We start from the raw sequence: 27,322 nt of genomic DNA on the forward strand, positions 1-27,322 counted from the left end.
GAAAATTTCAAACACAGAAAAGTTGCAAAAATAATACCATGAGCACACATAGACCCTTTACATGGCTTCACTACCTTTTTTTTAAAAAAAAAAAACAACGCCAAACATGTCCTGTGTCCTGTGGTTATATGCTGAAACAATTTATAGGTGGGTGGTAGAATTACATTTTCAGTATGGCATCTGGATACATCCTAAAAACTAGTTCTCAGAAGCTTTGTCTGGGTCTTCTTTGTTCTTGGCTTTTGGGAAACAGCCAAACGGATGACTCCATTCGGTGTTTTTGTTAATGGTCAGTAACTAGAGGCCTTTTTCTCTTTTATGAGCACCTGAGGAGAGAATTAAGATTTGTAAGACATGCATTCCTGCTTTTCCCTTCTATGGTTGAGCTCTTCTCAAATATCAGCTCAGGTGCTAAATAGAGGGAAATGGTGGCTCAGGAAAATGTTAAAATATATTAGATTACTGATTTTTTATAAAAGGATATAACTCAGGAACAACCAGATGGAAGAGATGGAGAGAGCAAGGTACAGGGCAAGGTATGCAGAGCTTCCATGCCCTCTCTGAGCGCGCCACTCCCCCCGCATCTCCACCGGTCCACCAACTCGGAAGCTCCTTCACTACCTGTTAACATCATGCCACATACGCTTTATTTTTATCTCTTATGATATTATTTGTGTGGAACTGTTTAAGAGGAAGTTGCCGCATTGTACACCTTCATTCTTAGATACTTCAAACATGCATTTCCTGTGAACCAGGACATTCTCTTTCATAACCATAATATGCTCACCAAATTCAGGAAAGTTAACGTTAATACTCTTAACTACTGTACAGTCTGTATTCGAATTTGCCGCTTATTCCCATGGTATCTCTTCCAGCACTTTTTTCCCAGTCCAGGATCTTATCCAGGATCCCGAATTGCATTTAGTTGTCACATCTGTTTACTCTTTTAAGATTTGGAAGAATGTCTCAGACTTTCCTTGTCCTTCCTGACTCTGACATTTTTAAAGAGTACAGATCAATTTGTAAAACACCCCTCAATTTGGGTTTGCCTCCTATTTCTTAACAGTTAGATTCAGGTTCTGCATTTTTTGCTAAAATTACCACAAAAGCGATGTCATGTTCTTCTCAGTGTGTCCTATCTGGAGCCACCTGATGTTGGCTTGCCCCATTACTGGTGATGTTAATTGATCACTTGGTTAAGATGGTGTCTGTTAGATTTCTCCACTGAAAAGTTGCTACCTTTCCTTGCTAATGAATACATACCTTGTGGGGAGATAGTTTAAAACTATAAAAATATCCTATTTGTACCCCCCCGTCACCCCAATTTCACCCAATGGTTTTAACATCCATTCTTATCTGAATAAATGATTATTATGGTGGTTGCAAATTGGTCATTTTAAAACTCTACATTCCTTCTACAATTGTCAGTTAGCTTTCCTACTATAAAAGAACCTTTCTGGCTCTTCTTTCTCCCTCCCACCCTCTCCCTTCCTCCTTCACTTTTTGTCTCTTTCTAATATTTTCAGAATCAGTATGAACCCATAGGTTCTTTCTTTATTCAATGCATTAATCCAAAACGCCCACAGGCCAGCCCGGTGGCGCAGCGGTTAAGTGTGCACGTTCCGCTTCTCGGTGGCCCGGGGTTCACCGGTTCGGATCCTGGGTGTGGACATGGCACCACTTGGCAAAAGCCATGCTATGGTAGGCGTACTACATATAAAATAGAGGAAGATGGGCATAGATGTTAGCGCAGGGCCAGTCTTCCTCAGCAAAAAGAGGAGGATTGACAGTAGTTAGCTCAGGGCTAATCTTCCTCCAAAAAAAAAAATTGTTTTACCCTGTAATTACTTTGCAGCCAATTATTCCTACTTTTCTGTTTGAGATAGCAAAATGTTGAAACAACCTAAATATTTGACAATGGAGTGGTTTCCTTTCTTCCTTTCTTTTGTTCAGTAAAAAAAGAAAAGTGCGGAGGCTGGCCCGGTGGAGCAGCGGTTAAGTGTGCACGTTCCACTTCGGCAGCCCGGGGTTCACCGGTTCAGATCCTGGGTGCAGACATGGCACCACTTGGCACGCCACGCTGTGGTAGGCGTCCCGCATATAAAGTAGAGGAAGATGGGCACGGGATGTTAGACCAGGGCCAGTCTTCCTCAGCAAAAAGAGGAGGATTGGCGGCAGATGTTAGCTCAGGGCTAATCTTCCTCAAAAAAGAAAAGTGCAGAACAGTATGGATAATAAAATCCAATATAATAAAATACATGCATATACGCGTCTACCAGCCATTGTTACGGTGTGTCTATCTGGTGGTGGCGGTACAAAGCCTTTCCCGTTATATCTCCTGACTGTTGGGAGAGGTGTCTACCCACGGCCCTGAGCATCCTGGCGCAACTTGCTGATAAGCCAAGAATGAAGGTCCTGACCACTCTATATCCAGGCTGTTTCTCAGGGTGGTGAGGGATGAAGTAATGCCTCCCTTCAGGACAAAGAGTAGGCTTGCTTACCACCTGCTTGAAAGAGGGAGTCCCCCAAGCTCAGTGTTCCTCGCCTGCAGGACAAGCCCCTCTGTGTCGCCCCTGTGAGACTTGAGGGCAGGGAGAATTGATGCAAACATAACGTTCGTACTGCTCTTGCTGTGTGGTGAGTAATGGTGTCCTGCCTCCCTGGCCTGCGGTCTCACATCTTTGTGTCAGACTAACTCGTTGGCTTGTGTGTGGGCACGAGCCCGGGCCCCGACGCTGGTGTGTTTCAGTATTCCATCACGCACATGTATTATCACTTTTACAATACAAAAATCAGTTCGTTTGTTTTTTTTAAGGAAAAGCAAAAAACGAAATAAAACAAAACCAAAAAACCACACATGCACCAAAAGTCATAGCTTTCAAATTAGAAGAAAGTCAGAAAACAGCAGCCATCCAAAAAAGACAATGAACTACTCATATTTATCCAAAGAAACTTGGTTAATTTCAGACTGTTTCCATCTTTCTAGTCTGTTGGATTGGGAACTGTCTTTCCAGACTGTTTTCCATATAGGTTCCCACATCTTTATTAGTCTTCTACAAAAATAAGATCATAGTGTATGCAGTGTTTAATTACCACCTTCACTTAGTTAAGCAGCTCACAGCTGGGGGCCATTGTGGTGACCCCCAGCTCCTTGAGAAGTCCTGAAGAACTCAGCAGGGATCACATGCAGCCTGCAAAGGCTTTCACTGCCCCCAGCCAGAGTTGGGGGCTTCCTCTTGCACTGGGACTTCCGGGGAACTTTTGGGGCAGTGCCACCTTGGGTCTTGGCCTAACAGCTTGGGGATGGCAAATGCAAAGGAAACCACTCTCCCCTCCCATCTCCTCCCCCACACCCCCTAGTTTTCAAGCATACATTCTCATCACCCCTGTTCTGACCCACCCTCACCCCTTGCAATTCCATTCCCCAGCTAAGACCCAGGAATCCGCATTCCAGACCCCCCCACCCCCACCTGCCTCAGCTGGGACCCCAGAGCCCCTGGCACCATCTCAGACCCCGGAAAGAGATAGTAATGGTGCTCTCATCGTATGGCAGCTGTGGGAGCAGGGCGGGTAGAGCAGGATGCTAGGGTGGGGTGGGGTGGGGTGGGTGGAGCCAGGGCCACTTCCTTTCCCCTTGGGGCCCTGTCTCCCCACTCCTGCCCTAGCCTCAGAAAGAGTTGGAGCGACCTGGCCCCAGCCCTGTGCTCTTATCAAGTGAGCTGGTAAGTGGGTCCAGCTTGGTGGGGCAAGGGCTTCAGCAAACCTGGGAATGTGCCTATGGCTTGGAAAGACCCTGATAGGTGATGGGAAAAGAGGATCAGGAGCCACCAGGGCTGAATAGGGTCAGGGAAGGCCAGAAGGGGTGGCCATTGCTGGGGTCCAAGCTGTCAAGGCCTAAGTTGGGGCCATGGGATAGAATTGATGGGGGAGCTGCCAGCATCTGCTCCCTTGTTATTTCTGATAATGGTAAAAAGCAAGGGTGGAAAAAGCCGTTAAACCTCAAGTTGGGCCTGGCAGTTGGCAGGGAAGTGGGCAGGAGGGGAGAGCCCGGCTAGATCCTCCCCCAGGTCCTTGCGTGTTCTATTTCTCCAACTTCCCCACCCTCAGGTCCAAACTCCTGCTCATGCCTGTTGCTGTGAAAATGATCCTGCTTCTCCTCCTCCTTGGGGGCCTCTGGACTCAAGAGGTGAACTCTCTGGAGACTACAACTACTTTGCAGACATCTGCACCCAGACAGTCTTCTGTTTCTTTGGCCTCAGATAACACAGAGGCCCCAAAACTCAACTCAGTGACCTCCAACACTACAGTAACGAGGGACCCAGATAAAGGTGACGGCACCAGGCATGAGAGCTCTCCTCTTTCCTCAACTCCCTATACAGTCAATGAAGTATCCTCTCCTGAGACTTCCATTGCTGCCACCAGTGGCCTCTCTGTACCTGAGCCAACAACCTCCGATGAAGTTTCCACCAAAAAGTCATCAACGCTCCTGGAAATCTCTAATGCAGCCAGTAACCCTGCTGTCTCAGCAATGAACTCTCTGGGATTCCTTGCTACGACTGATGGAACCACAGTAACTAGCTTCCTGGAGACCTTCAGTGGGACCAGTAGACTCCCTGTCATGGCAACTATCCCTCTAGAGACCTCCAGTGTACCCAGTGCTTCCCCTGTCACCATAGCAACTAGCTCTCTGGAGATATCTAGTGTGATCAATGGAGCCCCTGTCACCATGAAAACTAGCTCTCTGGTGACCTCCAGTGTGACCAGTGGACCCCCTGTCACCACAGCAGCTAGCTCTCTGAAGATATCTGATGTGATCAGTGGAGCTCCTGTCACCATGAAAACTAGCTCTCTGGTGACCCCCAGTGTGACCAGAGGACCCCATGTCACCATGGCAACTAGCTCTCTGGAGACCTCCAAGGAAACCAGTGGACTTCCTGTCACCACGACAACTAGGTCTCTGGAGACCTACAAGGGGACCAGTGACACCAGCAACATCAGGGTAAAAACATCCACCACGACTACCCCAAAGACCTCCACAAGCACACGCAGTAGCACCCCGCCAATTTCAAGTCAGGGAAAAAATGGCACCCTGCTGGTGGCTGCGCTTGTGGCCCTGCTGGTGGTCATTGTCCTCATGGCACTACTTGTGCTGTGGCACCAGCGGCGGAAGCGGAGGACAGGGGAGCTGATGCTGAGCAGCAGTGGAAAGCGCAATGGGGTGATGGATGCCTGGGCTGGGCTAGCCCGGGTGAATGATGAGGAGGCCATGACAGCAACAGCAGGAGTGTCTGAGGGGGACAAGGGCTCTGTGGCCCCCGAAGGGGAGGGATCTAGCCGGCGGCCCACACTCACCACTTTTTTTGGTAGGAAGAAGTCTCATCAGGGCTCCTTGGCACTGGAGGAGCTCCAGGCTGGGTCAGCCTGCAGCCTAAAGGGAGAGGAAGAGCCACTGGTGGGCAGCGAAGATGGGGCTGTGGAGGCCCCCACTTCTGATGGGCAGAAGCAGGAGATGTAGAAACGTCTTAGAGCTTGCAAATAACAAGACTGGAGGCCAGAATCATTTGAGCTTTCATCACCTTCCCTCCTATCATCACTTCCAAGCCACTGTCACCCAGCGTCCTCTGGATTTTCACCCAGCATCTTCACGCTGAATCCTCATCCAGCTTCTTAACCCTGGACCTTCCAGCCAGCATCCACAGCCAGCATCTGAACCACCACCTACGTCAGGGCCTACACCCACGGAATGCACAAACCTGCCTCATCAACCACTACTTCTCCCAGTCGCCTTTTCTCCATGTTTTTGTCTCTGAAACCAGCAGCTGAGTTTCCATTATGCCAAACTTCCTTGACCTATGATTTCTCAGAGGATTCCCCAGGGGTACCAGAGTCTGGGAAGAAGAAGGAAATGACAACCCAGCAAACTCTCTTCTAGGATTACTCTGGAAAGTGCATTTGGCCCCATAGGTTAGGACAGTCCTACTGGGTCAGCTCATGAACCTCCTTTAACCCTGGCCCCCAGTGCTCTGTGCCACGCCAGTCTGGAGCATGGGCTGAGTGGCATCTCTAGGTGTGCTCTCGGGTGTGCCTGTGAGAGCACGTGGACTCTAGGCTTGCCCACAGCCCAAGCCACCGCACTCTCCCCCACCTATGGACTGAGGCAACCAGAGGCTTCAGCTATTTCTCCTCCCAAGGGCAGAGGTAAGAAGAGTTTCTGGGCAGGTGTAGTTCTCAGAAGCCCCAGCACCTGCATGTGTCCGTTCATGGGTGCAGTCTGTGCACAAGAGGCAAGGATTTAGCGATGTTTGTGAAGGGCAGTGGTGAGTACAGACGGTATGGGGGAGGGGGCAGGAAGGGCTGCAGAGGCTGAGCAGTTGCTGACTTGAGGAACTCCTGAGAAAGCATGTGCCGCGTCCTTGCTCAGCTGGGGTAGAAGTAGTGCATTTAACTCTGTCTGCAGCCCAATAAAGAATGCTAGTTTGACAGAAAGACTGCATGTGTGACCTGAGTGTGGCTCTTCAGCTCAGCCGCTATGTCCCTCCCTCAAACCTCCCCCACCCCAGCACCCACAAGAGGGGAGACCCAATAGCAGGGTCTTGCTGACTCTGTGACATGTTTAATCTGTTTGTCTATATCTCCTCTTCCGTTCTCTAAGGCGAATCAGTGAGTGAGCTAAATGAGAAGCAGTGACAGGCTTGCAGAACCAGACACTTCCATATTCCATATTCCACATTCCAGGCTCTGGGATGGAGAGAACAAGACTCAACTGCGCTGTCTCTGAGCCCAGCCCGGGCCAGAGCCCAGGGGGCCACAGGGGCCATTGGCAGTTGGTGTTTCCTCAAGGCAAAGAGGAAATTTGCAAAGAGGAAGTTATTGAGTCAGAGGGCGCAGTGGCCAAGAGCAGACAGACTGACCTACAAAAAGAGAGGCCAATGGGAACTGCATGAGTGTGACTGCCGTGTGGCCTGGACTGGTGGGGAGGCAGGAGAGAGGCGAAGGGCCCAAGTGAGTCCGTTCATGGTGGGGGATGAGGGACAGAAGAGGTAGAAAGTGGCCACAGATCCACCTGGCCACCATGCAGTTGTGCCACCTGTGCTTGGTCTGTGGGACAGGCTGAGCTGGTGTGAAAGTCTAGCTCTCACCAGCCAGGCTAGGCACCCACGGGGCATGTGTGGGCACCTTTTCCCACTTCTCACAAGGCACTGTTAGGGCTAACTGTGGCCTCGGCATAGCACAAGTGAGTTCCAAATGTCCCTTGTGGACACCACAAGTGTTGTCTTAGATTTGTCAGACCAAGTGCCCTAATTTCAGGCATAGAAAATACTGTTGCTGATCTCAGAGGCCATCAGCTCCTCCTTTCCCCCTCAATAGATGCATGCAGTCATTTTCTGAACTATGACTGGCTTCTGGGTCCTGGGCGAATCCTGAAGGAAATGGGGTGGGAGTGGGTAAGGCATCCATTAGGGGTCTCATAGCCCGGAAAATATCAAAATATGTGAAAAGTGTTCAAATAGAGGCACCAAAAAAATTTTATGAGTGCATCGACAGAAAGGAGTGCCGGGGTGGCCTGGTGGCACAGCGGATAATTTTGTGTGCTCTGCTTTGTGCTCAGGGTTCACTGGTTCTGATCCTACACGTGGAGCTATGTACCATTTGTCAAGCCATGCTGTGGTGGGCGTCCCACATATAAAGTAGAGGAAGATGGGCACGGATGTTAGCTCAGGGCCAATCTTCCTCAAAAAAAAAAAAAAAGAGAAGGGAGTGCTGCACTGCTCCTGGGGATAGGGTAGGAGGCTGCCCCCAAGAGTTTAAGTTGCACAGGGTCTTTGTCATATTCACTGATGTGCTGGTGGCTGTGGTGCCTGGCATGGAGAAGGTCCTCAGTAAATTTTCCTATGAATGAATGAATGAACGGAGATGACTCCTCAGAGATTCTGGAGGCTGAGAAGGACTTTGTCAGGCTGAAAGGGGGGCAGGGCACCCTCATTGGAGGGGATTTGTGTAGGCCCAGTGAGGAAAGAACGAGCAATTCAATGTAGATTCTTCTTTGAACAAACACAGAATGGATGCCTTTCAATTCTCTAGAGGGAAAAAAAGCAAAGAAATCAGTAGATTTTGTAAGACCAAAAGGAAAAATAAAAGGCCAGAGAGAAACAATAAGGAAATGTAAAATATGGTGAGGACCAAACATATTAGTTATGAAAATAATTGTAAATGGCTTATTAAACTTATCGTAGTTGCTAAAAGTCATGCTTTCAAAAACTATTTAATGACTTTGAAAAATGTCTACAATATAATGTTAAGCGGGAAAAAAGCTAGTTACTAATCTACAAATACATATGATTCTAGTTTTGTAATAAAAATGCAAAACCTTAGACTTTTATAGAAAAAAAGATTTGAAGGAAATATCCCAAATGTTTATTGTGATTGTCTGTAAGGTAATAGGTATACAGGTGATTTTTATTTTTTTATCTTGCTTATACTTCTCTGTATTTTCCAAATTTTATAAAATAAATATCTACCACCTTTACAATCAGAAAAATATTAACAAAAGTATTAACGGGGGTGTGTGTCCGGTTCCAGGAGGGATGTGGGACGTGAGGCTGGAAAGGCAGATGGGAGCCATGCTATGAGAGCTCCAGAGTTTGAATTCCCTTCTAACAGCAGTGGGGAAGTCAGCAAACCATGTCTGTTCTCCTCTCTTCCCGGGTCTCAGCAAGTGGTAGACACTATCATGGGGCAAAACACGTCAAAACCACCATCAAGCCCCATTCTCTCCCCTGTCCTCACTCCCTGGATGCCAAGTTCAGCTGATTTTTCTTCCACAGCCCCTGGGCGTCTTTCCTTCTCTCCAGGCCCCATCACACCTTGCCTGATCCTGCCGAGACTTCCCTTTCAGCTTCCTTCCCCCAATCAGATCTATCCTCTGCCCATGATGGTCCCAGTGCCCCTTCTAAAAGACCACTCCGTCCAGATTACCCCTGCACCCCCTAAGGCCATCAGGATAGAGCCCACCTTCCTTAGCTTGGAGGATAAGACCCCCTTCCAGACCTGGCCCCGCCAGCTCAGGCCCTGGCCCAAACGCTCTACGCCCTCCACCCTCATCGGATTCCGTGTAGGCTTCCTGAACATGCCACGTGTTTTTCTTGGTGTGTGTGTAGGAGTATAGTTGAAAATGTTTATCTTGTCTGGACAATAAAAAGTTAATTACTTGTTTTGCAAAAGTTAATTACCGGCACATTCTAGTTTCTTAAATAACACACACACAAGCATGTACAGTGAAGTATACTTCATCTTTCACTTTAAAATATATATTTCCATTCTATTCTCAAAAGCGCACATTGAGATCATGGTTACAAGTAAAGCTTTGTCATCCAAAATGAAAATTCCAGATGGAAGAAGGATTTGGACAGGGGAGGCCTTGAGAAATCTATTAATGTGGTTCACTTTTCCAGACAGGAAAAGGGCCTCCAGGCATGGTTCTAAGGACATTTCATTTCTAAAAATGGACATTTACATCTAACTTTCCTCTGCATCCCCGTTTCTGACCTTACTCACATTCAGTGTGGCAGGAAGAACCTGTGAAGGAAGGGCTAGCTGGGGGCTATAGGCAGAGTTGACCCCTTGGGCTGAGGGAATGGGAAACAGACCCCATTCCTGAGCCCCAAGCTCAGCCGCTGTGCCAGAGGGCAGATCAAGCCAGGACTGTTAACAGGACAAGAGAGGAATACAATCAGAAGGTTGGAAGATTCCCAAAGTAGTAACAAAAGTAGACCCCAATCAAAACCAGAGAGAAAGCTTTCAAACTCCAAGAGGGTATTGGTGGAGGAGCCCAAACAGTGGGTGACTGTCCTGTTCTGGGGTGGCTTGGGGTAGAGCCATTAGACGTCAGAAACCCAGGATAATTTGGAGACAATCTACCTGCTCCCGACAATGAGCTGCCAATGGGTGCCCGTGCATCTCAGCCCCCTAGGGTGCTCAGCACCTGCCTGCCTAGCTTGTGGCATCTAGACATCCAAGCTGGACCATGGCCCAGATCCCAAGAGGTGTTGGCCATAGAGAGGGTCACATAGTCCTTCCTGCACTTTTGCAAGCTCTGCCTGAAGCTAGTCCACCCTCAGCTTGCCCTACAACACACACATCTTGACGTCCCGCCAAACTCCTCCTCAACAGTCAAGATTTAACTCAAATGTCACTACCTTGAGAAGCTGCCCTTGCTGCCTCCACCCCAAACATTTCTTGTCCACTCCTACAGTGCCTTATGTGACAGAACAACTGGCTGCAATTATGTGAAAGTGTAGCCCCTCCAAGTACACGTGTCACCCCTGGGGCTCCAGAATCCATGGCCTGGCACAGAGTATCTATCTAATACGTGTTCACTGAATGGAGGGATAGATGAATTAATGAATAAACAAACCACGTTTTTTAAGTAAACTTATGACAAGATCAGATCTATCTTTTGAGCGAACCTGGCATCCAGCAGTGTGGCCCAAGATGAGAGTCATTCTAGATATAGTGGGAGTCTGGCCTAAGGTGAAAGAAGAGGTCAGATTTGAAATGTATTTATTCAGAGAATAAGACTTTTTGAAAATTACATATTATTTTATTTTATGTATTAAAAAATTCTTTTTCAGAGAATAAGATTTTAGAACTAATTGGTTGTTGAGGTGATTGGGGGGAAAATGAGATCAGACTTCAAAGTTTCTATCTTGGGAAATTGAGATGCTGACATCATTATGTGGAAATGCAGAGAGACGAGCAGTTTTGGGGGAAAACAAAATGAGCTCATTTTTAGAACTGTCTGGAGGGACATTTTGGAGATGGTTAGAGTAGAGACCTGGAACTTGGGAGGGAGGTCAGAACTGTTGTAGTGTAAGCCCTGACAATTGTTGTTTTTTTCTTTTTTGTAATGCAAGAGCCTGACTTAAGCTTTGATTGCCAAGGCATTCACTTCAAAGAGACATCCACTTCAAAGAGGGCTATCTCAAATAAACAGGCTGCCAGTCACACAACCAGATAAAGAACCAGGCCACCTCCGCCCACTGAGGCTCCTTTGTTTTAGAGGTCTCGGTTAATTTCAATAACTGATCATCAGGCGCTGGTTTTTTTTCTCTTCCTGTGCTTTAAATTCCCGCTCTTACGTTTTAAATGCACCAATAAAGAGTGAGCCCACAAAACCCTAGGCCTCCACCCTCAACTTCAATAAAAGCAGAACCCTGGACCTCTGTATTCTTTCTCTGTCCCCTCACAACCTTGCTGTGTGGTCCCAGGTATGCTATGTAATTTCCAGGTCTTGTAAGTAATAAACCTTTATTTTTTCAAAGTTTCCTGATGGTTATTGCTAAGGGACATCTTGCAATCATACTAAGAACCACAGGGGGTGGTCCAGCCACGACATTGCTTATTGATGGGCTGAGACTGACACAAAACAGCTGGAGATATAGATTTAAGAGTCATCTGATTTAGATAGCAATTTAAATAATGGCGTAGGTGGATAAATGCGTAAACTGTATCATTTACTGTGTAGAATGAGAAAGGAGAGAGCTGTGGAGAGAAACTTAGTATGTTAGTCAGGGCAGGCTAACTGCTATAACAAACAACCCCAAAATCTCAGGGGTATAACTCAAGAGCAGTTTTTCCCTTGCTTATGTAACAGTTCAATGCTGGCATTTGGAGGGTGACTTCCCATAAGGTCGTTCAGGGACCCAGCGCCCATTCTGTGGCTCTGTCAATTTCTAGGGAGGAGGGAGTGGAGGGGGTCATGGGAAGACTTTCATGGGCCAGGTCTGGAATTGACATGTATTACTTTTGTCCACCTCCCATTGGACAGAATTCTGTCATGTGGTAGCTTCAGTGCAAAGGAAGCTGGGAAATGTAGTTTAGCTGTGTGCCCAGGAGAAAAAGAGAAACAATCCTGTCACACTGAGGGAACACCATAAATTGAGGGTTGGATGTAGGAAGAAGGACCTGCAAGAGGCAGGAAAGAGCCTTTAAGAGAGAATCAAGAGAAAATGATGTCTAGGAAAAAAAGGGAGAACACAGTTTGGCGAATGGCTGTCAAGAGCAGTCCCGGACTAGAGGGAGGCGAGCAAGGCGCCGAGGTGCAAAACGGAAGTTCAGAGAGAGGCCTCCTTAAATTTTGCACTCCAGGAGCCCTGCTTGCCTCACCTGAGTCCCAGTTCTGGCAAGGTCACCTGCTGCAGAGAAAGAAATGGAGGAAGGCTGGGAAGATGCCAGCAGATTTGGCAGGCAGTCACTCTGGCAAGCAAAGTTTCCCAGGAAGAAATGGAATCTTCGGCAGTTGGACGGGTACTTGCCTGACATCCCAGTACAGGTTACTGGCAGCCTCCCAGTTTTCCCCTTCAGAAGTCGGATTCTGATCTGCTTGTGCCCTTAAAGTACCTTGGGAAGAGGGAAGGGAAGAGAAGCGGACATTTGTCGAGTTTCTACTCTGTGTAACTCGCAGAGTTTTCTCACTTGATTCTCGGTTGAACCTACGAGGTAGGTCTTATCCCACGTCACAGCTAAGGAAACTGAGGCGCAGAACAAGGTGCTTGAGATAAAAAGGATAGAATTAGGATTTTCCCAGCGTACCATCAAAGAGGCTTTCCAGCCCTCACAAGGGAGCACATTCTTACTTTTACAGCCTCATACGCTGGGGCAGGACTGAGGAGGGCTGGGGATATGGTGAGAACAGGGCTGCTGGCTCAGAGAGGAGAGGGCTTCCAAGTTAGGGAACTGAGAGCTCTTCCTCTGACGATGGAAAGCAGATGAGGTAGGCACAGCCCCAGGGGTCCTGGAGGAGGGCAGGAGGGAGCCCCAGAGAACTTGGGAAGGGCCAACTAGACTGGCCCCTCCTCCTCTCGTCTGGGAGCCCCACCCCCAACCCCTGGTCTCTTCAAACACTAGATCTGAGCAGTGGACACACCAGCACCACAGCTGCGAGCTGTCATGGACCCTGAAGGTAAAGGAGCCTCCCGGACCTCTCTCGGTGTTCCTGCACCACCCTCCCGCCCTCTCCTGCTCGTCTCTCCATCCCAGCTTCTCTCAGTCCCTTATCCCGCACCCCCACCGAAAGGCTAAGTGTCCTCTGATCTCCATCTAACTCTATTACCTCCCCCATCTCCCTCCAACCTCTCTGAACCCCAAACACTCCTTTCTGTCCCCTAAAGGCCTCTTCTCACCCTTCTTTCTCCTTCTATGTTGGGTCCCCAGTGAGCTCTGTGGGAAGAAAGGGGCTTGAGCCCCAGGAAAGGTCAGGGGTGGCCTGGAGGAGGGTGCGCCTCCTGGGGGCTAAGAGGACAGGTAGTGGGAGGCTGGATGAGGAGTAGCTCTGGACTTTGCCTCTGGCTGGCAGCTCAGCAAGAGCAGAGGCAAAGTCCTGTCCATCTGAGCAGGGCGGGGGAGGGGGCTTGAGTCCGATGATTCTCTGCCAGGCGTGAGGGATGAGGTCGCTAAGGAGGCCGTATGCAGAATGATAGGGGCCAGGCTCTGGAATCAACAGGCTCCTGTTTGAATCTCGGCTGCACCAGGAACAGGCTGTGTGGCCTTGGGCAAGTCACCTGACTTCTCAAAGCCTCATTTCCTTGCATCTGTAAAATGACTCTAACAGTTCCCTACTCACAAGGTTGTGGGGAGAACAAATGACAGGATGCACGGAAGATGCCCAGCTAGTGCCTGGAGCACAGGAGGCCCCTCCTTGAGTTCTCTGCATTTTCACTTTCTCTTCCCTGGGCTTCTTCCTGAGCTCCCACCTCCCTCTCCCAGTTTGGGGCTTCTGCTGGCCCCATGCACTCGGCCCCTCTGTCTTGGCCATGGAACCAGCTCTTAGGTGCCCAAACCAGTTCTTGGTTTAGCAATGACCTCAGAGTCAAAGCGTGGGTTCAAATCCCATCCCAGCAGCCTGCTAGCTGTGTGACCTCAGACAAGATGCTTAGCCTTGCTGTGCTTTCCTCATTGGTTTCCTCATTGATAAAGTAAGAACAGTGCCTTCTCCTTGGGTTGTGGTGAGGGTTAAATAGAGAGTATGTGTGAAGTGCCTGCACACAGAAACCCCTCAGCGGTGATTTATGCTGGTGACATAGTTGATTCCTCACATCTTTCTCTCCAGCTCTGAGCCCTCCCCAGGTTCCAGTTCCATTTTTGGAAGCCCTGTGGGCCCATCTCCACCTGGACATCTCCCTATGCTAAACTCAAAGTCTTTCCCCTACACCAGCTCCATTTCTCTTCATGCCTCACCATCCTCCTGTCAGACTGGAAACCTCAGGGTCACCTTAGCTGCTCACTCTTCCTCGCACCCCAATATCCAGACAGTTGCCACATCCTATGGACTTACCTTCACAGTGTCACCTGAGTATCTTCCCTCTCTGTTCCCACCACACTCTGGGGAGCAGCCTGGTCGAGGCTGCCATTGTGTCGCTGCCTTTATGTGCATGACAAGGCAGGATGTTTAACTCTGGGCCAAGCCAGAAGGGTTGGCACCGGTATCACTACCACACAGGATTAAGCCAGGTGGAGTAGACATGTCAAAGCCGGGAGGCAAAGCCTGGGGAGGTGGAAGAAAGAAGGGACAAGGACAGAGTTGAGGCAGAAGCAGATGGCAGGCTGGTGGGCAAAGGCCGAGCGGTCAGCCTTGGCCAGGGTGTGAGGGGTGAGGCCAGGGCAGGAAGTCTGTGGCGTGGAGGGGAGGTCGTATGCCCTTTTCTTACAGCCTGGGCAGGGCTGCCTTCCCATTACACTTCACCCTGGCTCACTGCTTTTTGCCCTGGCTGTTGCAACAGTCTCCCAACTTATATCTTTCAAGAACCCTAGACACAATCTAAATTTCAAAGTGCATTTTTGATCAGATGACCTCTGATCAAAAGTTTTAGTGATTTCCCATTTCCTATTGAACAAAACCCTAACTCTTTCCTGTCATTCAAGGACTGCTCAGTCTGGCCCCATCCTACAATGAGCCCTTTCTCTTGCTACTCTGCGTGTCTAAGATTGTGCACCTCCACCCGCACATGCTCAGTGCCTCTCACTGGCAGGCCTTCACTCTCTCCATTCTCTCTGCCTGGCACGCCTTGCTCTCCTGTCCAGTGCCAACCTATTCTCAGAGCCAACCTTTCTGAGCCTTCTCCAATTGCTCTCATACCTTAAGGACAGGTCATGCCTCCCCGCCCTGAAATTCTGTAGATTGTTTTACCACCTGTGTGATGAGCAATCACTTTTGGCCCTATTTAGAGGTAATTTCTCTTCTCTAGGGAGAGAAGGGGGAAAGAAAGAACATTTATCTGGAAGCTGCCGCTAAACAGCCTCTGTCTCCATCTGGTGTTTGCCCAATGGATCAACGAATAAATAGATGGAAGAACAAAGCTGCCAGAGGCTGACCCCTGGGTTCAAAGGCACGCAGCCAGGCCTTGGCTCAGGCATCTTGTTCCCTCCTCATTGCAGCCCTGTGATTTCCTTGTGGAACTGACTCTCAGAGAGGTTAGCAAATTGCCTAAGGTCACCCACCGTGTAGGTGGTATAGACAGGATTCAAACCCAGGCATTTCTGACTCCTAATCCAGGCTGATCCTACTATGCCAGGGACAGAGCCCTGGAAGCGACTGTGGCTTGCAGAACTCTGTGAATATTAACATAGTAAACATATAATAATTTAAAGACACAACTTAGTGCTTGATTAAACGGCAGTGTGGTGGGATAGAATAAGTGAGGGGACTCTGGAGACAGCCTGCCTGGGCTTATGATCCTCCACACTTCCCTGCTATGTGGACTTTTGGGCAAGTTGCTTGCCCTTTCCGTGCCTCAGTTTCCTTATCTGTAAAATAGGGATAATAATAGCACCCCCCCCCCAGGGTTGTTGTGAGGATTAAATGTGTTAATGTCTATAAAATGCTTGGAACAGTGCCTAGGAAGGACTGTAAAAGTGTCAACAGTTATTATTATTATTATTATTTTCAGGAAGATTAGCCCTGAGCTAACATCTGCCAATCCTCCTCTTTTTGCTGAGGAAGACTGGCCCTGAGCTAACATCCATGCCCATCTTCCTCCACTTTATATGTGGGACGCCTACCACAGCATGGCGTGCCAAGCAGTGTCCTGTCCGCACCCAGGATCTGAACTGGCGAACCCCGGCCACCAAAGCGGAACGTGCGCACTTAACCGCTGCGCCACCGGGCCGGCCCCTCAACAGTTATTATTACACATTACGTCATTCCAGATTCTATTATAGACAAGTGGTAGTAGACACCAGAGTTTTAAGAAAAATTTATAAAGGCAAAACCTTTAAAATTGACAACTTCTAAGTTAATTTTTTCCTGTAAATTGGGGAAACCATTATGACTTGGTTTTAGCTGGAAGACTTTGTCGGCCTCATGTACACCACTGTTGCTGCCAGCACAAGCCACGTCGTTACACATACAATGAAGAACAAAGGCTTGTTCTATTAATTTAAGTGCATTCAAAGAGCCTCCCTTTGTGTCTGTCCATCAAAGGCATGAACAAGTGCGTGTCCAATGATTGAAGGAAAGAAGGGATGCAGGTTCTGATTCTGGCGAGTCCTTCCCAGCAAGGAGCCCCTGTCTAGAGAGGGCAACACAGAGACACAGTAAAAATCAGTTGACAATCTAGATGAGAATCACAAAAGTGCCAGGGGCGGGGAGGAGGTCTCCATATATTCTGTCATAATCTTCAGTTTATCTGTATCTTTTTACATTATTTGTAAAGAGAGATGTGCAGGAAATCTCCCAAGATGCTTTGGGTCCCCTCAAAAACAAAGATGCCAATTTTAATGAAATTCTAGATAACTGATTAAGAAAGCATTGCCTTGACAAGGGAAAACAGGACTGAAACAAAAAACCAACCCACTAATTGGGAAAAAATATTTGCAAGTCATATATCCAACAAAGGGTTAATCTCCATAATATATAAAGAACTCACTCAACTCAACAACAAAAAATCAAACAACCTAATCAAAAAATGGGCAGGAGACATGAACAGACATTTCTCCAAAGAAGGTATACAGATGGCCAATAGGCACATGAAAAGATGTTCATCATCACTGATCATCAGGGAAATGCAAATCAAAACTACACTAAGATATCACCTTACACCTATTAGAATGGCAAAAATAACCAAAACAAAAAGTAACAAATGTTGGAGAGGGTGTGGAGAAAAAGGAACCCTCATACACTGCTGGTAGGAGTGCAAACTGGTGCAGCCACTATGGAAAACAGTATGGAGAGTTCTCAAAAAATTAAAAATAGATATACCATATGACCCAGCCATCCTGCTATTGGGTATCTATCCTAAGAACCTGAAATCAGCAATTCCAAAAGTCCCATGCACCCCAATATTCATTGCAGCATGTTTACAACAGCCAAGACGTGGAAGCAACCTAAGTGCCCAGCAACTGATGACTGGATAAAGAAGATGTGGTATATGCATACAATGGAATACTACTCAGCCATAAAAAAGGATAAAGTTGTCCTATTCACAACAACATGGATGGCCCTTGAGGGTGTATGTTAAGTGAAATAAGCCAGATAAAGACAATCTCTGTATGACTCCACTCATATGTGGAAGTTAAACATGTAGAGAAAGAGAACAGATTAGTGATTACCAGGGGAAGCGGGGGTGGGCACAAAGGGTGAAGTGGTGCACCTACAGCACGACTGACAAACAATAATGTACAACTGAAATTTCACAAGGTTGTAAACTATCATAATCTCAATAAAAAGTAAAAAAGAAAAAAGAAAGCATTGCCTTGAGAGATCAAGATTACACTCCACAGGATGAAACTATACTCTCTGAAGGCGGGCATCTTGAGAGAACGTTGACACGTCACAACTGCGAGGATGCAAAAGAGACAGGACGTTCCAGCTGCTCCCGAGGTGCAGCAGCTTCCTGGCAGGCTCTCTGAACCAGCTCTCCTCAGGCAGCTGCAAAAACAGCCCTCCCTCTCTCAAATTCCTTTCAGTAACAGCTGCTAGTTAGGAGAGCCCACGTTTTCAAAACAACCCGCAGGAATCCCTTTTGTTGGAAATGCATGGGAGAGTTGGGGCCTAAAGAAAACCAGACGTATTTATTTATTTTTGACTAGTGGAACGTGGAGCGTGTAACATTCTGCCTCTACAATAGGCAATCAGAACAACTGATCGCAAGGATGGGGGCAAGGGAGTCTCCCTGCCCTGGAGGCAGTATCCAGCCTTGGGGAGGGAGGACCCGGGCTCACACTGATCATTTTCCAGCTTGATCATTTTCTAGCTCTGCTCTTTAGGGGATTCCCTCTTCATTTCTGAGTCTCAGTTCTCCATCTCTAAATATAAATGATATCTACCTTGAAGAACTGCAGGAAGGACTTGTGACAATGGATAGCAAGTGCCTGGCATACGGTAGGCACGAAGGTGTGGTAGCTATTATGCTCTTCCTGCGGTTCAGAAGCTTTCAACCCTGCCACAAATTAGAATTATGTTACCACATTCCAGACCAGTTATGTAAGAATCTCTGGGGGTGGGGCCCAGGCATTAGAGTTTGGCAAAGCTCCCCAGATAATTCCACTGTGCAGCCAAGGTTGAGAACCACGGCTCTACCATCCTGAAAAAACTTTCCTCGACCCCATCTCAGGTAAGGGCTCTCTCTCTCCCTTTATTTGGTTTTTTTTTTTTTTTTTACTTTTTTATTATAGAGAATTTCAAACATACACCAAAGTAGATAGAAAAGTATGATGCAGCCTCATGGACCCATCCATCACTCAGCCTCAGCAACCATCAACTTTTGGCCAGTCCAGCCCCATCTACGCCCCTTCTACATTCTACTTTCCAGGATTACCTTAAAGTAAAACCAGCTCTCAAATCTTTTCATACATGAACGTCTCACCATTTTATTATTTTTTTTTATTTTCTAAATGATAAGGACTTTTCTTTTTGTCACAACCACAATACAATGATCAACAGCTAAATTTTTGAAAATTTCCTTAATGTGATCAAATATCCAGTCGGCAGTCAGTTCTTCAGTGGTCTCATAAATGTTCTAATTTGCTTTCAACTTGTTTGTTTGAATTAGCATCCAAATAAGATCCGTACATTGTGATTGGTTGGTATGTATTTTCAGGTTCTTTTAATCTTTTGTTTTCTGTGCAATGTATATGTTGAAGAAATTAGGTTATCTTCTGGTAGAGTTTCCTGTGGTCAGAATTTCTCTGGTTGTGTACCCGTGGTACATTTTAACACATTCCTGTGTCCTCTGGTTTTCTTGTAAATTGGTGGTTTCAGCTAGAAGTCTGATCTGACTCTGGGTCAGCTGCTTTGGCAAGAGTACTGCCTGAGTGGCGGTGAGTTCTCCCGTCAGGGGTGCCCAGCATCTGGTTGTGTTTCTTCTTGATGTTGGCTTTTGATGCTCAATACCTGGACCTACAGGCTCAAGAGGGTTGCAGAAATGGTTCCTGCCTTTCAGCAGAGCATTGGGTCTTGTTTGTTTGTTTAAGTGGTTTTAATCAATTCAGTGATTTTTAGTAAATTTCCTGAGTTGTGCAGTCATCACCACAGACCATCTCCATTACCTCAGTGAGATCCTGTGCTGTTTAGAATTAATTCCTAGCCCCAGGCAATCACTATTCTGATGTCTGTCTCTCTTGATTTGCCTTCTCTGGACATTTCATATAAACGGAGACATACACCATGTGGTCTGGTATGAGCACTGATTCTTAACCCTCATGTGCGTCTGAGTACAGGGGGACCTCTTCCAGTGCCTGGATGCCTGGGAACCACCTCTGAAAGATTCTGATTGCGTTGATCTGAAATGGGGCTGAGCAGCAGAGAGTCTGAAAATCTCTCCAGGTGATTCCAATGTGCAGCCCGGGTTGTGCAGCCCAGGTGGAGGGCCCTGCTTTCTCAACGTCTGCTGAGAGGAGTGGTCCACACCCACCACCTCCACTTCCTCACTTCCCATATACTCCCTGATCTTGACAATGCGGCTTCTGCCCCCACAGCACGGGCACTGAGACTGCTCTGGCCAAGGCCTCCCAGTTGCTAAGTCTAAGGCCCATTTTCAGCCTTCCTTCTACTTGCTTCTGCTCACACCTACTTCTGGAAACCCGCTTCTCCTTCCAGACTCCCATTCCCTTCTGATGCTGCTTCTTTTTTTTTAAGATTGGCACCTGAGCTAACATCTGTTGCCAATCTTCTTTTTTTTTTTTTCTTTTCTTCTTCTTCCCAAAGCCCCCCAGTACATAGTTGTATATTCTAGTTGTAGGTCCCTCTGGTTGTACTAAGTGGGACACCACCTTGGCATGGCCTGACAGGCGGTGCCATATCCGCGCCCAGGATCTGAACCGATGAAACCCTGGGCCGCCAAAGTGGAGTGCAAGAACTTAACCACTCAGCCACAGGGCCGGCCCCCGCTGTTTCTCTTTTTGACAGCCATGCCTCTGTGGCCTTTGAATACTGCTGTTTCTCAGAGCCTCCTCTTCCCGTCCCTGGTCACTTTATGCACTGCTGTGCTCGTCCATTTATGCTGACAGCTTGAAATCTCCATTTCTTACTCCTATATCTCTCCAAACTCCAGAACCATTCTTCTACCCACCATCAGGACATGGCCATCCACATTTCCTACTGGCATCTCAACCTTAACATCTGCAAAACCAAAGTTATTCTTTTCCCCCCAGCTCTGCTGCTTATAAGCTGTGTCACCAGGGCGCGATATAGGAACATGTTTGAGATCCAGTTCCTGTACTTGTACGTGGGAATGAGCCCCTGTGGTGAGTTTCAGATGAGCGAGTGTGAGAGAGCTGTGGTGCCCATGGCAGGCACACCACAGGCACTCAGGCAGTACAGGTTGCTGCCTTCCTCTGTCGCCATCCTCCACCCAGCCTACTTCTCCCTGAACAACTCCTATGCCAGTTTTCAGCCACCCAGGACACAAACCCAAGGCTTCTGCATCTTATTAGCTGCTAATTCCGGTAAGCCCCGCCTCAGAAACAGCTCACACATCTCCTACTCGCTCTTGCTACAGTCACCGCCCGATTCAGGGCTTCGTCAGCTTACGTCTGGCCAATCGCCTCAGCCTCCATTTGCCTCCCAACCTGTCTGCACGTGGTGGCTGAAGTGACCCTTCTAGAACAAAATCATAGTCATATCATTCCCTTGCTTAAAATTCTGTGATAGCTCCTAGGATCTGTCCAAATTCTTCAGCCACATAGTTTCTTTCTTTTTCGCTCTGGCCTCACCTCCCGCCATTTCTCCGGTGAATCCTGCTCAGCCCTCCCTCACCTCTCTCTATTTTCTTGCTTTTAAGCCTCGAACACCTGCTCTTTCAGCCTGAAATGTCTTTTTCCCCCTCCGCTGCCCCCCACACCTCTGCGTGGCAAACATTAGTCATCTTTCAAGGCCACTAAAACTACCCTCCTCAGGGACATGTAGTCACTTCTCCCTCTAAGCTCCCACGACTCGTGGTGATGCCTCAGTCTTTCCTTTAGCAAACACGCCTACTACGTGCCTGAGAGTGTTCCCAGCACTTTGCAAATATTAACACACTTGATTTTCATAACAAACCAATGAGGTGATTATTCTTTTTTTTTTAAGATTTTTTAAAATTTTCCCTTTTGCTCTCCAAAGCCCCCCGGCACATAGCTGTATATTTTTAGCTGTGGATCCTTCCAGTTGTGGCATGTGTGGTACCACCACAGCGTGGCCTGCTGAGCAGTGCCATGTCCGCACCCAGGATTTGAACCGGCGAAACCCCGGGCTGCTGAAGTACAGCGTGCGAGCTTAACCTCTCGGCCACAGGGCCGGCCCCAAGGTGATTATTCTCATTATCCCTGGTACAGGGGAGGCACCTAAGGCTCCTGAGAGGTTGAGTCTCTTGCCCAAGGTCACTCAGCTAAAGGTGGCAGAGCCAGCACTGGAACCCAGGCCGAGTGGCCCCAGAGTCTGGGCTCTGATTCATCCCATTGTGCAGCCTCTCTGCTTGAATAAGTGTCATTGAACACTTAGTATTAAGCTAAACAATATGAAATTACCATTATTTGACCATTTTTGACCTATAAAAGCAGCGCATTTGTGTTGTTCAGTGTCCTGGCACTTGGGATACAGCAGAAAACTCACCGGACAGACACATCTTTGCCTCCAGAGAGGAAACAACAGTAGAGTGTGACGATGGGGGAAGAACAAGGAGTCGAGTGAGTGTGTGACCTGAGTTAGCGGGTCTGTGAGAGCCCTTGCCGAGGAAGTGCTGTCTAGGAGAAGACCTGCAAGAGGAGTGAGAGGCGAAGGGGGAGTTTGGAGGTGAGGTTAAGGGAAGGGACTTCCACACAACCTTGGAACAGCATAGGCTGAGGCCTGAAAGCCAAGAGAAAGAGCTGTCCACTCTGTCACCCAGAACTTAGTACCTGGCACAGAGCAGGTGCTCGATAAGGATTTGTCAAGAGAATAAATGCAAAACAGAAAGAAGTCAAAAGAGCTGGAGTTAATACAGTGAAAGTGAGGTTTTAAGCAGGAGAGTGGTCTGCTCGAATTTACTTTTTTATTCTTTTATTTTAAAGTCAGGTTTAATGAGTTATAATTACAGACAGTAAAATTCACCCTTTTCTGTGTACAGTTCTACGAGTCTTGATAAATGCGTCAGCCATGTTGCCGCCATCACAGACAAGATATAGAACTGTTTGACCACATCCCAAAACTCCGCTGCTGCCCCTGTGTGGCCAGCCCCTTCCTGACCCCCAGGGAGCCGCCCGTCTGTTCTCTGCTGCAATCCTTTGCTGTTTCCAGAATGTCATATGTATGGACTCAAATAGCATGTAGCCTTTTGAATCTGGCTTCTTTACTTAGAATAGTCCATTTGCAGTGCGTCCCTATCGTGTGTGTCAGTAATTGGTTCCTTTCTTTATTGCCGAGTAGAATTCTATCATATAGCTGCACCACAGTTTGTTTATCCCACGCTCACCAGTTGAAGGGTCCAAATTCATGTTAAAAAGCACCCCATCATGCTCCTAGTCTAAACGGAGCGGAGGCCTCGCATCCCTGCCATTTGCTCTCAGGTCTTTGCCTGGCTGGACTGTGAAGGGTGGAGACCGAGACTATGTCTTTGTCCTTTGACTGTTCTCAGCACCCAGCCAGGACACAGCTGGCTCTGAGTGAGGAATGGGAGCCACTTGGAGCGGTTGTGGAGGACAATGTGGAGAAGGAGGGCCACGTGTCTTCCCTGAGGACTGTGTCTGGCAGTAGGGGGTGAAAATTGGGTGCTTGGCTTTGGGGAAGAAGGGCTGGACAAGAAGGGCCTGCAGCTGAGAACAGAGCAAGCCAGAGTGTCTGGCCTTAACTTCAACTTGGAACAAAAGTGGGGGAAACAAAACAGAACAAAACAAAAACCCCTCACATGCGGTGGAAGTGTCTCCTCCCTCCCCGGGGGAAGCTAAGTCCATCTGTGGCACGCGCCATAGAGGCTGCAGGTCTTCCCTTGACCGACAGATGGCGATATAGTACTTGTGCTTGAACGGGGCCTCTGCAGTCACCCCATTCATTCGCCAGGCCTGAGTGCTGAGTGGCCCATTAGGCGCTACACGCTGGTGGGAAGGACCTTAGAGATCACATCTGTAACTTTTATTTTACAGGTGAAGGACTCGCCCATACTCCTGAAGCTGTGTTTCTCTGAGCAGGGGCTCAGACCCAATTTCTGGGTGCTTTTCCCTTCCTGTACAGCCCCCATCTCTGGAGAGAGGACAGTTTGTGGAACCATCCGCTTTGGGAGGGGTCTGCAAGCTAGGGGGCAAAGGCAGAGGGACAGATGGCCATGACCACAAGGCCTGGCCAATCTAACTCTGCCACCCGTTTGCTGTGTGACCTCAGCCAGCTTGCCTTTCCTCTCTGGTCCTCAGTCTCCACATCTGTGAAAAGTTGAACTTCCAGCTTTAAAGTACTTGGTGGTAGAGAGAAGACTGGGATGAAAAAGACACACAGCTCACATTCTACTGGGGGCTGAAGAGCTCGTAAATAACTAATCCTGTGCCAGGCCAACTGGAAAGGCTGCAGGGTGCCTTTCTGGCAGTGTGCATGTCTCTTCTGGCTGGTAAATAACTGTTGACCCAGCACTAGGTTTGTCAGATAAAATATAGGACACTCAGTTGTATTTTAATTTCAGGTAACCGACAGATAACTTTTTTTTGTTTGAGGAAGATTGGCCCTGAGCTAACATCTGCTGCCAATCCTCCTCTTTTTGCTGAGGAAGACGCCCTGAGCTAACATCGTGCCCATCTTCCTCTACTTTATATGTGGGATGCCTACCCCAGCATGGCTTGCCAAGCGGTGCCATGTCCGCACCCAGGATCCGAACTGGCGAACCCCGGGCCACCAAAGCGGAACATGTGCACTTAACCGCTGCGCCACCGGGCCGACCCCAACAGATAATTTTTAAGTATAAGTATGTTCTAAATATCGCCTAGGATATATTTATACTAAAAATATCTATGATGTTTGTCAGATATTTAAATTTAATTAGGCGTCCTGCCAATCTTCCTCTTTTTTTTTCTTCTCCCCAAAGTCCCCAGTACATAGTTGCATATTCTAGTTGTGGGTCCTTCTAGTTCTGCTATGTGGGATGCCACCTCAGCATGGCTTGTTGAATGGTGCTAGGTCTGCGCCCAGGATCCGAACCAGTGAAACCCTGGGCCACCAATGCCGAACGCGTGAACTTAACCACTGGACCATGGGGCCGGCTTCAAGCCTCCTGTATTTTTATTTTCTCAATCTGGCAACCTTGTCCAGCCCACAGGGCCCACCCAGCACCCCAGCCCCTCTCCTTGGCCCCCCAGATCTTCACCCTGATTGGCTAGTACCCAATTTGCTGGTTGTTAAATATTTTGACAATCACCCCTGACTATAAGAAAGGTAGCCAATGACCAGAAGGACCTACAACTGGAATATACAACATGTACTGGGGGTGCTTTGGGGAGAAGCAGAAGAAGAAGGAAAAAAAGAAAAGAAGATTGGCAACAGTTGTTAGCTCAGGTGCCAATGTTTAAAAAGAAAAGAAAGGCAGCCCAAATATAATGCTGTTGTCTCTCTTTCCCTCCCAGGCCTGGCACTCCTGCTGCCCCCTGCCACTCTGGCCACCCTGGTGGATGGCTGGCTCCGAGAAGACTGCCCAAGCTTCAATCATGCAGGCTTGGTCACGGGGGCAGCCCCCTCGCAGGCAGCATTGTGGGCCAAGTCCCCAGGGATACTGGCTGGGAGGCCTTTCTTTGATGCCATCTTTGCCCACGTCAACTGCCAGGTCTCTTGGCTCTTCCCCGAGGGATCAAAGCTGGTGCCTGTGGCCAAGGTGGCAGAGGTCCGGGGCCCTGCCAACTGCCTGCTGCTGGGGGAGCGGGTGGCCCTGAACATGCTGGCCCGCTGCAGTGGAGTTGCCAGTGCTGCCGCTGCGGCTGTGGAAGCTGCCAGGGGAACCGGCTGGGCCGGGCACGTGGCGGGCACGAGGAAGACCACACCAGGCTTCCGGCTGGTGGAGAAGTATGGGCTCCTAGTGGGCGGGGCCGCCTCCCACCGTTATGACCTGGGAGGGCTGGTGATGGTGAAGGACAACCACGTCATGGCAGCTGGTGGTGTGGAAAAGGTGCATGTCTGACTGAGCCCCTGCCCTGGCCCTGCTCCCACCCCGCCATCACAGCCCTTCTCCTCTACCAGAGACCCCCAACCACTCCCTGGTGAATAGTGATGTCAGGAGAAGCAAGACTCCTCCACCCCTCAGACGTTCCATCTGTGAAACGAGGGGTTGGATCGCTTTCCTACCAGCGTTCTTCTTGGTATGACGTTCAGAAGCAAAGGACAAACCATGGGGAGCCAGTGTTGATGGCTTTGCGACCTTGGGCATGTCACTTTAACTCCTCAGACCTGTTTCCCATCTGTGAAAATGTTCTTGAAGACCCCTTCCAGTTTTAAGATTCTGGGTCAAATTGAACTCAGGTCCAAATGCCAAATCTTGCTGATATTTGGCCATTTTTTTGACCCACAGAGGTAGTAATTTCATGTGGTTTCACCTAATATGAAAGAAACCATCCGATGCCTGGTTTCCTCATTAACCCCAAGCTTGTTATCCATCTGGAGCCTTTCGAATGCCCGTCCCCTGTGCCCCTCACTGTGACGCTGTGCCAGGTGCCACCTGTCTCACTCTCGCCCTTCGGCTTGCCTGACAGGCGGTGCGAGGGGCCCGGCAGGCAGCCGACTTTGCCCTGAAGGTGGAAGTGGAGTGCAGCAGCCTGCAGGAGGCTGTGGAGGCGGCCGAAGCAGGTGCGGACCTCGTCTTGCTGGACAACTTCAGGCCTGAGGTGAGGCAGGGTCTGCTTCCTGGGAAGGGGCCACGTGGGTGGCTCTCACCTTCCCTTGGCTTGTGTTCCGCAGGAGCTGCACCGCACGGCGGCAGCACTGAAGGCCCGGTTCCCAGGTGTGGGTGTGGAGGCCAGCGGGGGCATCACGCTGGGCAACCTTCCTCAGTTCTGTGGGCCCCACATCGATGTCATCTCTTTGGGGATGCTGACCCAGGCTGCCCCGGCCCTCGATTTCTCCCTCAAGCTGTTTGCTGAAGGGGCCACTCCAGTGCCCTACACCCGCCGGACCTAAAGCCAAAGAAGATGACACTGCCAGTGGGATAACATAGTTCCTTGGGACCCTCAAGGTTATACGTGGCCAACAGGACATTCTCGACATTAGCCTGGGCAAAAGTCCAGGCTCTGCCACTCGCTGCTCATGTGACCTCAAAGGGCTGGCTTCATCTCTGCTCATCTCAGTTTCCTAATCTGTAAAATGAGCCTAATAAATGATCAACCTAATGAATTTCTTTCAGTGATAATTAACACATAGTAAGTGCTCAGTAAGAGTTAGAAATTGCCAAATATGGTTCATCTACTCTAAGATGCACTTTTTTTTCACACATTACCTTCTCTGAAGTCCAGGTGTGTCTTTAGTCAATGGTGTCTAATGGTTACCGTCAGCCAGGCATTGGTCGTGGTCATGTAGCCGTCACGGCCTGTGCATGCAGCTTGTAGATAAAATATGATAACAATCTATGTTGAGATAAGTCCAAAAGAGCTCTTTCAACAAGCTTAAAATAGGAATTGTAAGTGATAAGAAAGCATCGGTCATAGTTTGACAGTTTTCTTTTCGAGTAATGGTATGCGTGTTACAGTCAATGGCATCTTATATTTGAGGATATATGGCATCAGCCTTGATATTCAGCTGGAACATTGCACTTGGTCGATGCCTATGTTGTACCGATTCTTAAGTATTTTGCCTCTCACCTCTGGCTACTGTTATACCTCTTTGGTAGAGGCGAGAACCTGTCCGTTCCTCACT

The 27,322-nt window shown here is 48.5% G+C and overlaps 2 protein-coding genes and 1 long non-coding RNA gene across 4 annotated transcripts; 2 read left to right on the forward strand and 1 right to left on the reverse strand.

Annotated features, from left to right (window-relative positions):
* LOC139040186 (uncharacterized) lies at positions 1-13,334 on the reverse strand. Its single transcript, XR_011494194.1, has 3 exons — positions 13,182-13,334; positions 12,315-12,399; positions 1-326 (listed from the first exon to the last, which is right to left on the reverse strand). It is a non-coding gene; the product is annotated as an uncharacterized lncRNA (long non-coding RNA).
* Positions 3,629-9,226, forward strand: SPN (sialophorin). Its single transcript, XM_014842416.3, has 2 exons — positions 3,629-3,722; positions 4,108-9,226. Exon 2 carries the CDS (start codon positions 4,124-4,126, stop codon positions 5,513-5,515), a length of 1,392 nt encoding a protein of 463 aa, XP_014697902.1. The 5' UTR covers positions 3,629-3,722; positions 4,108-4,123; the 3' UTR covers positions 5,516-9,226.
* Positions 12,873-26,820, forward strand: QPRT (quinolinate phosphoribosyltransferase). 2 transcript variants are annotated; one of them, XM_014842418.3, is made up of 4 exons: positions 12,873-12,961; positions 25,051-25,586; positions 26,167-26,298; positions 26,372-26,820. In XM_014842418.3, the coding sequence occupies exons 1-4, from the start codon at positions 12,949-12,951 to the stop codon at positions 26,588-26,590; spliced, it is 900 nt and encodes a 299-aa protein (XP_014697904.2). In that variant the 5' UTR covers positions 12,873-12,948; the 3' UTR covers positions 26,591-26,820. The 2 variants fall into 2 exon arrangements, with proteins under 2 accessions (XP_014697904.2, XP_070340692.1); XM_070484591.1 differs by lacking the exon at positions 12,873-12,961 and adding an exon at positions 20,529-20,739.
* The last annotated feature ends 502 nt before the right edge of the window (positions 26,821-27,322 follow it).

This window comes from Equus asinus, chromosome 14 (assembly GCF_041296235.1).
Source record: "Equus asinus isolate D_3611 breed Donkey chromosome 14, EquAss-T2T_v2, whole genome shotgun sequence".
Taxonomy (NCBI): Eukaryota; Metazoa; Chordata; class Mammalia; order Perissodactyla; family Equidae; genus Equus; species Equus asinus.